The following is a 12,220-nucleotide window of genomic DNA, read 5'->3' as shown; positions in this document are numbered from 1 at the left end:
CTCAAATCCTCAGACTTAAGACCAGAAGTGCAAGACAGGTTAGCTGATCTACCCTGTGTAGGCGATAATCTCTTCGGTGAAAAAATCCGAGAGACTGTGGCACAGCTGAAGGACCATCATGAAACGCTGCACCAGCTTTCTTCTGTTCCGTCTGAGTTTCCATCCGCCCCAAAGAGAACTTTCAGGCGTGACTTTAAAAGGCCGGCTTACAAGCAAAGAAAATTCTATCCTCTGGCTTCTAGAGGTCATCCTTTCAGACCTTACCAAAAAGGTCAATCCAGACAGTCTCGGCCTCAAAAGTCTCAGTCAGCCTCTCAGCCTGGGCCAGTGTCAGGGTTTTGACTCCTTCCTACAGAGTGTAAGCCAAATTCCTCTTCCTTCCATACTGATCGGCGGTCGGCTCTGCCACTTCAACAACATTTAGCATACAGTCACCACAGACCAGTGGGCGCTTGCGGTAGTCACTCAGGGTTACCATCTAAATTTCCTAACTGTTCCACCAGACTCCCCACCTCGGCTGACGTGGGGGACTTCCGACCACTTTCTCTTGCTTGAACAGGAGGTCTCAAACCTCCTCAGAATCCGAGCAATAGAACCAGTGCCCCTCTCCCAACAGGGACAAGGATTCTACTCCCAGTATTTTTTTATACCAAAAAAGTCAGGTGGTGTACTTCTGATACTGGTCCTCCGTGCCCTGAACACATTTTTACAGAAAGAAAAATTCAAAATGGTAACCTTGGGCTCTCTACTTCCTCTTCTACAAAGAAGAGCTTGGCTCTGCTCTCCAGATCTCCAAGACGCTTACACACACATTTCCATAACTCCTTCTCATCGCAAATTTCTGCGATTCCTTGTCGGCCTTCATCACTTCCAGTACCATGTACTACCATTCGGCCTAGTGTCCGCTCCATGATTATTCACCAAGTGCCTGGTGGTGGTCGCAGCCTTTCTCAGGCATCAGGGAGTGCATGTCTACCCTTATCTTGACGATTGGTTGGTAAGGGCTTCCACTCAGCAGGATGCATTAGCCTCCCTGCAACTCACTATCCATACCCTGATCTCCTTAAGGTTTCTAAGCAACTATCCCAATTCCAAGATAGTTCCATCCCAAACCCTTTCCTTTATAGGGGCCGACCTAAACACACTACAGGTGAAAGCCTTCCTCCCCCAGGATCGCGCTTTCATCATAACCTCTCTGGTGCATCACATGCAAACTCGAGCATCTTCAACTGCTCGGCATTTCCTCATACTGCTGGGTCATATGGCGTCCTCTGTGCATGTCACTCCAATGGCTCGCCTTGCCATGAGGGTCATGCAGTGGACCCTAAAATCCCAGTGGATTCAAGCTTGTCAGCCAATGTCCAGCATTGTCCAGGTTACCAAACAGCTCCGTCTGTCTCTAGCTTGGTGGATGCACCACTCCAATCTCATTCAAGGCCTTCCATTTCAGGCTCCAAAACCTCAAATTGTCTTAATAGACACATCAAACCTAGGGTGGGGTTCACATGTGGATGACCTGCAGACTCAAGGAACCTGGTCTCCAGAGGAAGCCAGACACCAGATAAATTTCCTGAAGCTACAGGCGATCAAATATGCCCTCAAGGTCTTTCAGGACCGCCTATCAAACAAGGCCATCCTGATTCAAACCGACAATCAGGTTGCAATGTGGTACATCAACAAACAAGGGGGAACGGGCCCCCACTTCCTCTGTCAGGAAGCTGCACAGATATGGGCATGGGCCCTTTCCCGCTCAATGTGCCTCAAAGCAACCTACTTGTCGGGAGTGGACAATCTCTTGGCGGACAAGCTGATTCGCACTTTCTATCCACACGAGTGGTCTCTCAATCCCATGGTAGCAGACTCGATATTCCAATGTTGGGGCTACCCTCGCATAGACCTCTTTGCGTCATCTACTTTGTGGTTGTGTACCAACTTCTGCTCTCTCATTCGCAGTCATCACTCGCAACCAAGAGATGCCTTCGCCCTCTCCTGGGCCAGCGGTCTCCTTTATGCGTACCCTCCACTTCCTCTCATTTCAAAGACTCTTGTGAAGCTCCAGCAGGACAAGGGCTTAATGATTCTGATAGCTCCCCACTGGCCAAGCCAGGTGTGGTTTCCAATCCTCCAGGACCTATCAATACGCCGGCACATTCCCCTGGGGAAGGATCCCCTTCTGATAACTCGGAACGACGGATACCTGCGCCACCCCAACCTCCAGGCTTTGTCTCTGACTGCCTGGATGTTGAAAGGTTAATACTCCAACCTGTTAACCTTTCAGAGTCGGTATCCCGAGTCCTGGTGGCTTCACAAACGCCTTCAACGAGAAGGTCTTATCGCTCTAAATGGAAGAGGTTTACGGTCTGGTGCACTTCCATATCCATAGACCCCTTCACTTGTTCCACGGCGAGGTTCCTGGACTATCTCTGGCACCTGTCAGAGTTAGGCCTGAAAACTTCCTCTATCAGGGTGCATGTCAGTGCAGTGTCTGCGTTAAGGGTATAAGAAATGTCTCCATTTTGACACAACCCTTAGTATCGCGCTTCATGAGAGGCTTGCTCCATTTAAAACCTCCACTGCGCCCTCCGGCCCCTGCTTGGGCCCTTAACTTAGTGTTGGGACGGCTTATGCAACCTCCGTTTGAGCCTCTCCACTCCTGTGATCTCAGTTATCTCACCTGGAAGGTAGTTTTTCTTCTCACGATCACATCCGCTTGCAGAGTTAGTGAATTACAGGCATTAGTTACCTATCCGCCTTACACTAAAATTCTACATGACAGGGTGGTGCTCCGCACCCACCCTAAATTTTTACCAAAGGTAGTTTCGGAATTTCACATTAATCAATCCATTATCCTACCTACCTTTTTTCCCAGGCCCCATTCCAATCCAGGAGAACAGGCTCTGCATTCCTTAGACTGCAAGTGTGCTCTAGCCTTCTATCTGGACCGCACGTCAGCCCACAGAAAATCCACTCAATTGTTTGTTTCGTTTGATACCATCAAACTTGGAAATCCTGTGGGAAAGCAGACCCTCTCCTCCTGGCTGGCGGACTGTATCTCTTTTTGCTACCAGCAAGCAGGCATTCCACTCCAAGACCGTGTGAAAGCACACTCTATAAGGGCAATGGCGACATCAGTAACGCTTCCTGACATATGCAAGGCTGCTACCTGGAGTTCTCACCATACATTCTCAGCCCATTATTGCTTAGATAAGGCTGGCAGACAAGATTCCATCTTCGGCCAGTCTGTTCTACACAACTTATTTTCAGTTTGACTTACCAACATCCTTCCACTGACCCGTTAGGGTTCAGGATGCCCTCCTAACCAAATTCCATCCCTGTTATTTTGCCTGTTGCACATCTTTGGGTGCATTTGGTGCATTACTCGGGCATCCTCAGCTCGGTACTCACCCATATGTGAGGACTACCATCCTGCTTGTCCTGTGAGAAAGCAGAGTTTCTTACCTGTAACGAGTGTTCTCACAGGACAGCAGGATGTTAGTCCTCACGAAACCCGCCCAGCACCTCGCGGAGTTGGGTTTGTTTACGTTTTCTTATTTTATTTTCGCACGTACTTTTGCTATATTACGAGCCTGAAGGGGGACCCCTGCTGGATGCTGGGTTGGTGCTATGCTGGGCATGCCCAGTAGGTGCCAGTCAAAGTTCTAGAAACTTTGACAAAAGTGTTCCATGATTGGGCTCCATCCTGATGATGTCACCCATATGTGAGGGCTAACATCCTGCTGTCCTGTAAGAACACCCGTTACAGGTAAGCAACTCTGCTATACACTAGGAGGATTTATCATTTTGGCGCTGCCGATGACTTCGAAGCGGAAAACCACGGATCTCCGGCAATTCTCCCACGGGAGAAACCAGACAGAGCTAAGCCAAGATGGCACTGAATCACCGAGCTCAGACAGGGAAGAGGCTGCAGCCCCGGCAGCAACCATGGAAGAACTGGCCAACCTGGACATTCCACTGTAGCGTCTTTACTCACCAGAAATGAGGCTCGGCAGTGGTTTATCGATCTGAGAACTGATTTAAAACAGCATAAGACGGAAATCATGGCATCAGTCACAGATCTAAAGGACGACCTCCCTGCACTTGGGAATAGGGTGGATGACGCGGAGATTCACATAGAGGGACACGGGGATGCTATTAATAACCTGAATACTCAGCAAACGCTTCATCCTCCGAAATTCAGGCATTACAAGCTAAGGTGGAAGACCTTGAAAATCGGAGCAGGAGAAATAACCTTAGCAGATGGGGTGTCCCGGAAACCCCTGAATTTGCTGAGGTACATGAGGTGGCTACTCAAATATGCACATTCTTACTGTCGCAGGGCAGCACATCTCTCTCTGAATCAGCTCCCACTACACCAGAGGTGCGATTTGATCGGGCACATCGTGCCCTCGGCCCAAGAAGAGATCAGCATTCAAGGGACATAGTATTATGTTTCACCAGTTTCCCCCAAAAAGAACAAATTTACGCTATCACCAGATAGATGAAAGACATAACTTGGCGTAATCACAGTTAGTCTATCTACCAGGACCTCTTACCAGTTACACTCAAGAAACATTATGACCTTCAAGAGGTCACTGCTAACTTAATGGCGAAGGACATAAAATACCGCTGGACCTACCCATTTGGATTGACTTTTTTCAAGTACAAGGCGTTTCATACCGGATTACAACCATGGCAGAGGCAGTTGAGACCTTCACCAAAGCACAATTGCCCGTTTCCTTTCAAGCTCCCAAAATGGCGCCGGCAACTCAGCAGACAGATGCAGCACCCCACTGGCAAAGGGCGGACAAGGGTAGTAAGAGGCTTCGAACACAACCGGACACGGAAAAATACTATAGATAAATGTATGGACATATCCTTAAAAAGGTTTTATTTTAGAGTTTATCGATCTTGGTGCTTGCTTCTCCAGAATTATGATCAGATAGATGCTGAATCTGGAAAAGACTCATGAAGCATAGAATTATCTTGGCAGAGAAAGACGACAAGGCTCATCTAGTTTGCCTCTTCTCTTTCTGTTGCAATCTCAGGCTATTTCATGTCTCCTCCACAATTTTTGTGATGAAATAGTTCCTTATATTACTGCTGACTCTCTCTCTCTCATGGCTGAACTTTTTTTTTGTTGGAAAAATGCTTTCTTCAGATAGGAATATGAAAAGCCTGTCTAGGGCACCAACATTTATCACAGATGCAGCAAATGAAATGATATTGTCTGCAGAGGCATATCTTGTACGGTATTAGCCAGATCAGGAATATGGCTTAAAATCTAGGCCACAGACTCTTCCTGTAAGGGCCAGACTCTGCTAGGCAGAATTGTCAAAATGAAGATACATGTAGGAAAGCCTCCTTCTCTCAAGACAAAATAAGAATGGATAGTCCATCTTCAGACTCCCAGGCAAGCATTTTTAGTTTAAATTTTTGTTCATTCAGAAGTGCTCAGTTCATCTCAAACCAGTTCTTTCCAGGTGGTGTTCTCGAAGGCTAGGGAAGATCTTAAGATAGCAAATCAAAGAAAGAGTCCTTGACAAGAGACATCTCTCAGAAAAAAGGGAAAAAGACTTCAGAAATTTTAAACTACTTCAACTCATTCAATTTCAAATAAGTCTTGGATACTGAAGATGAATATTACCTCTGTATTCCAACATCTTCCTGGAAAGTTCTTTATCAGCTTGACTGTTCTAAAAGAAAGATCCAGAATTACTGTTCTAATGGAGACATTACAACATTTACAAACAATATATCCTATAATGACTGTGCCTCAAGAAGAGATGTTTTCCGAGATGCTTTAAAATTATTTCATTGTCCTATTCTAGGTCTGAAGAGGTTAAAAATTTTGACCATTTTCTACATCAAAATGGTCTCTGAAAACATTGTTTCAGAGACTGCAGGCATTGTTCTCTGAATCTACGGGAGGCTTACTTGCATATTTGCGAAGTAAAATGGTTTATCAGTAGGAGATCTACGTTATTATTCAGCCTCACCTCAGCTGCCACAGTAATCATAATTTAGCAACTCTGAGAACAAATTCCAGTAAAGCAGTATCCACTTCATTTGCAGAAAACGTTCATGTGTGTATAGAGGAAATATGTAAAGCCAGCTACATGGAGTTCTAGCTCTACTTTTACAAAACAAACAGGTCTTGACAGATGGGGGAAGGGCTCTTCATGTTGCTATTGACTGAAGCCTATGAGATATTGCTGAAGCACATCCCTGCATTAATGACTGTTAGAGTTGGAAATGGAACAGTAATTTTTATTAATGTTTATTTCCTTTCTGTTAACTCCAACAGTTGACTGTCACTGCCTTATTTATGAAATTACCATTAAAATACAGATGTTATAGTTTGAGGCATTTAAAGTGTCTGCATCTGGACACAGTCTGTGGGACACTTTTACCTGCAAAGTGACATTTGCAACTGCATTTTCTGAGAGTACTTCTTTTATTGACAATAATGTGCAGAGATTACAAATGGATTACAAATGTGCTTTTAGTCACATTGAGAGCAGGCAGTTTTCAGACATCTGAGAGTTTCCATGGATAAACCACTTTTTTTTTAACCCAGATTAATGACTTTGAAAGTTGTCCTCTCTGTATTGTACATTCTATCTGAGAAGGTTTTCAGTATGATTCGATGTCCTTCTTTTTCATTAAATTTACAGGTTTACATTAATGTTGATGACATCCCTCAGGACGGTGGAGAATTTGTTCTTTGTTATTATTGCCACAATAAGCAAACACTCACTGGTATTAGCCAGCCTTTCCAGGTAAAATAGTTCTTTCATCCTTTTGATAGAAAATGGATAGCATCATGAGAGGTTTTTCAAATTGTTGCTCACCAAATAGGTAACAGCACTCCAAATTCTGAGAGAATAGTTCTTGGAAGGCATGGAGCTGGTTGCATTTGATAGATTCAGGATACAACGCACTCCTTTTGATACTGGAGGTGAAGGATAAAGGTATATGAATGAAATTGACCTATAGATTTTTTTTTTCTGGAACAAATTAGCTCATGGGCTAAAATTTTCAAGCATTCTGCAGATCATGACACACAGTATGATTGCCAAACAGTGCAGACTGGAGAGTAGGGCACACATGCTGGGCAATACAGCAGCAGGTTCTGCCATTACTACTAGCTATAGGACATCACTGACTTGGCATATCAAGGGCTTTTTTTTTTTTTTTATAGGGTGTGACAAGTGAAGTGATCAGATTTGCAAATGACACAAAACAGACAGATTGTGAGGGAACTACACAAGGACCTTGGGAGACTAGGCATCTAAATGGCAGATGAAATTTAATATGGATAAGTGTAAAGTACGAATCTAGGTCAAAATAACCATAATTTTTCGATACACAATGATGAGAGTCCCACATTAGGAGCAGCCACCCCTGAATAGGATCTAGGATTCATTGTTGACAGTATGTCGAAATCCTCAGCTCAATGTGCAGCAGCAGCCAAAAAGCAAACAGAATGCTAGGAATTGTTTAGAAAAGGTTGGAGAATAAAACAGAGAACATCATAATGCCTCTGTGTAGATCAGTGGTGTAGACGCACCTTGCGTATTGTGTGCTGTTCTGGTCACCCCATTTCAAAAAGGATAGAGCACAGTTAGAAAAGCTACAGAGAAGGTCTACAAAAATGGTTAAGGGGTTGGAGCAGCTCCCCTATGAAGAAAGGCTAAGCAGCGTAGGGCTCTTCAGCTCGGAAAAGAGATGAATGAGGTCTACAAAATCATGAGTAGACTAGAACAGGTAAATAGGACTAGGAGTTATTCCTTTAAGATAACAGGCATAAGATTTAAAACCCGTTGGAGAAAGCATTTTGCTGAAGGATGTGATCAAGGCAACTAGCATATGTGGGTTTAAGGGTGTGGGTAGGTTCATGTAAGAATGAAAGTAGAACCGTGGAGAGGAGTGAGCTGAGTAGGACCAGGGCCAGATGTGACCTGTGCAAAGGGGAGGGACCAGGGCCGGGTGTGATCTCACTCTCTCTCACTCGCTCTCTCTCTCATACCCTAATCAGAGCTTCGGGGCTGCCCTTGTCTCAGGGTAAGTAACTCCAACACTCTATCCTTCTCTGCTTCCTTCAAGGGCTAGGAGGCCATAGATAATGCATGCAACTACTGGCTCGGGACTATTTCCTCAGGGGAGCCAGAACTGATGTACTCTGGCTCTGGTCCCAGAAAAAAGATGGCACAATGCCATTCTGGGTTGTTCTTCCCGAAATCAAGTCCAGGGTTGATGCCTTGACAGTTGGCATTACTGCTTTCAGGCTCCAAATTTGTGCTAATTCAAGCTCCTTTTTTGTGTCTGTTCTTTGATCTACAGTATCATCTTCAGTATCACCCCTTCCCCTTCTGTTCCCAGAAATACAGGAGGAGAGGGGAGGGGATGGATTAGGGAGCAGAGTGGCTGTTCTCTTCTTTGTGTGCTCCCTCTCTCTTCACAGTAGACTGCCTGGAGGAGAGAGGCCGGAGCAGAACACCCCTTCTGTTCTGCCTCTTAAGCCTGAAAAAAAAGTGCCCGAAATGCATTCCAGGCCATTCCCCCACAAATTAACCAGGTGACCATTTTACAGAGGGCGTGAGCAGCAAAAATGTAAATCTACTTTTAGAGGTTAGTCACTGTGTGAGACAAAATGCTGTGCTTCATGGTCCTTTGCTCTGAAACAGCATGGCACTTACGTTCTTATTTTTATGGGGAAAATGCTTTGTATGTCTGGCCCTCTGGCTCCAAATAAAGCCAACTATAGACAATAATTGTATTGTGGCTACCAGAAGAAAATCCAGTTTATTTTCTTTACAAAATGTAAGATGTATTTGTATACTTTGTAGGGGTCCATATTCAGCCGCAGAGCAGCTAGTTAAGTTAGCCGGATCTACCTTTCTGGCCAACTTATCTGGGATATTCAGTGGTGCAGCTGCACTACTGAACATACCCAGCTATCTTAAAGCTAGCTGGCTAAGTATATCCAGCAAACTTTAGGACAGCCCTAGGTGCAACCGCCCTGAAACACCTCCCGCCCACCCCGGACCGCCCCTAAATTTTGCGACTAAATTCTAGCCGCATAACACTTTCAGTTATCCATCTAAATGGTTTCTGAATATCTGCCTCCAAGTGACTAGTCAAAGAATGCTACACAGTGCTGTTTAAATGATAGTAAAATACTGAGTGCATTTTTAACTATTTTCCTTTTTCCTTTAGCTTAAGCCAGGTCAGCCTTTGGAGAAGAAGGAAGTCCTACTAAAAAATCTTAATGTGACTGGTGGGCTCGACAGTTTGGTGGGGTCGTGATGAATTATTTCCCAGTGCTGGTTAAGAAGCAAGAACTGTCCTGCCTCTTAGGACCTGATATTTGTAATGCTTTCTCTTTATTTTATAAGACAGTGACAAAAAGATGACTGGAATATTCAGAAGGTGTTATTTTTTTAGGCTCTATGTAGAAAATCATTTAATTTTTGATGAAGGGAGAGTTTTTTAAGACTGGTGCATAAACGGAGACTTGTAGTGATGGGAGTTTTGTGTGGTTCTGATTCATCCAACCATGACATCCATTTTTATTTCTTTTTTATGTGTCAGAAAGCCTCACTATCCTTCCACACCAGATGCAGTGTGACAGTGCTATATATATATATATATATATATATATATATATATATATATATATATATATATATATATTCTGTTGGTAGCAGCAAATATTTTAAATATTTTAGCAAGTGTTAACGGTTAATTGTAATATAAACTCACTTTTTAAAAATGTTTTCAAATTCTATAAGCTTTCTATTATGTAAAATTAGTGAAGTACACATGCTTAACTTATTAGGTATAAATATTTTCATTTGACTTGCACAGCATCAGTTTTGGTTATTTATTGATTGCTAGTGCACTTTACTGTTGACCTAGTGCACAGTGCTGGGCACTCCAGCACCCTCCTAATGCTCACTGCTAGACACTTCCAGCACTCTTCAGCATGCTTTCTTTTAAGTTAATGTGTTCTGTTGGCGTCGTTCCTTATTATGAATGTACTTCCTCTTCTATGATGAGATATGGTCAACAGCGCATATTAACTTATTATATAGCAACTGCAAATTGTATGTTTGTGGGTACTTTCTAGTAAGTTGGTTTTTTTTTTGTTTTTTTGTGTAAAAGATTTCTTGTGGGGAAAGATGGTTTTACAGCCCACGGTGTAAGTCCACAGTGGCCCAACTATGTCTGCAGATGCTGTACTAAAATTCAGGCAAAAGGTGTGAAGCCACTTTAGCAATTTGATTGACTAAATAGTTACTTGTGCTTTATAAGACACTAAAATTAAAAAAAAAATTAAAAAAAAAAAAGAGCATCAAAATGCTCACATCAGAAACAAATTGGAAAGACTGTAGTGCCAGTGGGGTGTATCAAGGGAATCTATTCTTTCTGCCAGCCAGCATTGCATCTTGTGTGATGTGACCACCCCTCTTAACAGGCCAGCTTCATGACTCTGGGCATGGGCCTTGGGACTGTGGCTGCACGTGATTCTTTTATTTGCAACAGTGCCCTTTGGCAGCTGTGCTGCCAGGTTGCCTAGGCATTTGTGGCTGAGCGTCATCTCTAGAGCTCTGGCTGCTGTTGCTTCCTTGTTACTGCCAGAGCACCCACTGGTGTCAGCAATCCTGGGTTGGTCAGACGCTTGTGGCCGAGCAAAGGCTCCAGGTCTCTGGTTGCTGTCACTGTCACTGGCAAAGCGCCCCTATGCAGCAGACACTAGAGTACTGTACCAAGGGGAGGTCAAAGACCCAGATGTACAGACTTGTCCAGTACATGAGATGTTTTATTCAGAAAACACCTAAAAAGCAAATGCAAAAAGATCATAAACAATACTGTTAATGCACAAAGAAAAAAAACAATAAATATAATACAAAATTAATTATATAGAAACACAAAGCCAACTGCTCAATTATAGCAAACAATAAATATATTAAGCAATGTTGATTTTGCTTACCACATTTTATGGGCAATTGTGGAAAAATAAAAAATCAAGAAAGGCAAACATGCTTTAAATAATTGAAAATAAAATAAACGTGCATATACACAAAAATCGTAAAACTAAAAGCAAAGAAAAGTCAAGGATGTGAAGACTTGATGTTTCATTCATTCATTTATTTATTTAAAAATGTATATACCACCTATCTATATCCAAGTGGTTTACAATAGACATTCATAGTTAAACAACAATTAATCATAATATAACATTAATACATAAGATCAAAAATAAATCAGTTTAAGACCTGTCTCGAGATTAATAATGCTAAAATAAAGATGCAAGGAATATAGTGCAATATCTACAAATGAAACAAATGAAGTACCAGAAAGTTGTGTTACTGAACAGTGATGATGGAGCAAAAACAACATATTTTAAACAGAAGAGTGTAAAGTGAGCTGAAGATGATAAAATATCTCAAATGATGGGCTGCAATTGAGTCAATAAATATAAGTGAAGCCAAAAAAAAAAATCCATAGCAGAACCTGTTATAGTGAAGACATTTTGAGTGTAGGGTTTGTGTTGCAAGCCCCATATCATTTTGGTAGCCTGTCTCCAAATCGCTTGTTCATGTATGTATGAAGGTGCGGCCTCCAGAAGTGAGTACAGTACTCAAGGTTGGGGTGTCGCTAGTGACATAAGAGCATAAGGCTTGCCATACTGGGTAAGACCAAGGGGCCATCAAGCCCAGAATCCTGTTTCCAACAGTGACCAAGCCAGGTTACAAGTACCTGGAGGATCCCAAGGGGTAGACAGATTCCAAGCTACTTATCCCAAGAATAAGCAGTGGATTTATGCAACTCCACCTTAATAATGGTTAATGGCCTTTTCCTCCAGGAACTTGTCCATACCTTTTATAAATGCAGCTATATTAATAGCTTTCACCACATCCTCTGGCAATGAATCACAGAGCTTAATTGTGTTGAGTAAAAAAATATTTCTCTTATTAGTTTTAAATGTATTACCCAGTAACTTCATTGTGTATTCCCTGGTCTTTGTACTTTTCAAAAGAGTAAACAACTGATTAATGTTGACTCGTTCTATTCCACTCATTATTTTATAGATCTATCATATCTCCCCTCAGCTGTCTGTTCTCCAAGCTAAAGGGTCCTAACCTCTTTAGCCTTTCTTCATAGAGGAATCGTTCCATCCCCTTTATCATTTTGCTCCCTCTTCTCTGTACTT

At 42.9% G+C, this 12,220-nt stretch overlaps 1 protein-coding gene across 5 annotated transcripts in view; it reads left to right on the top strand.

The window, feature by feature from the left end:
- INPP5K (inositol polyphosphate-5-phosphatase K) overlaps positions 1-11,569 on the top strand; it is a 129,860-nt gene extending 118,291 nt beyond the window's left edge. For all 5 annotated transcript variants that reach the window (XM_029612979.1, XM_029612976.1, XM_029612978.1 and 2 more), the window contains 2 exons: positions 6,675-6,779; positions 9,220-11,569. In XM_029612979.1, coding sequence (XP_029468839.1) covers positions 6,675-6,779; positions 9,220-9,309 — 195 coding nt within the window. In that variant the 3' untranslated portion in view covers positions 9,310-11,569. The remainder of the gene's footprint in view (positions 1-6,674; positions 6,780-9,219) is intronic.
- The last annotated feature ends 651 nt before the right edge of the window (positions 11,570-12,220 follow it).

The sequence above is a fragment of the Rhinatrema bivittatum genome, chromosome 8, assembly GCF_901001135.1.
Source record: "Rhinatrema bivittatum chromosome 8, aRhiBiv1.1, whole genome shotgun sequence".
Classification (NCBI taxonomy): Eukaryota; Metazoa; Chordata; class Amphibia; order Gymnophiona; family Rhinatrematidae; genus Rhinatrema; species Rhinatrema bivittatum.
Note: the sequence above shows the minus strand (reverse complement) of the source record. Positions and strands in the feature narration are given on the sequence as shown.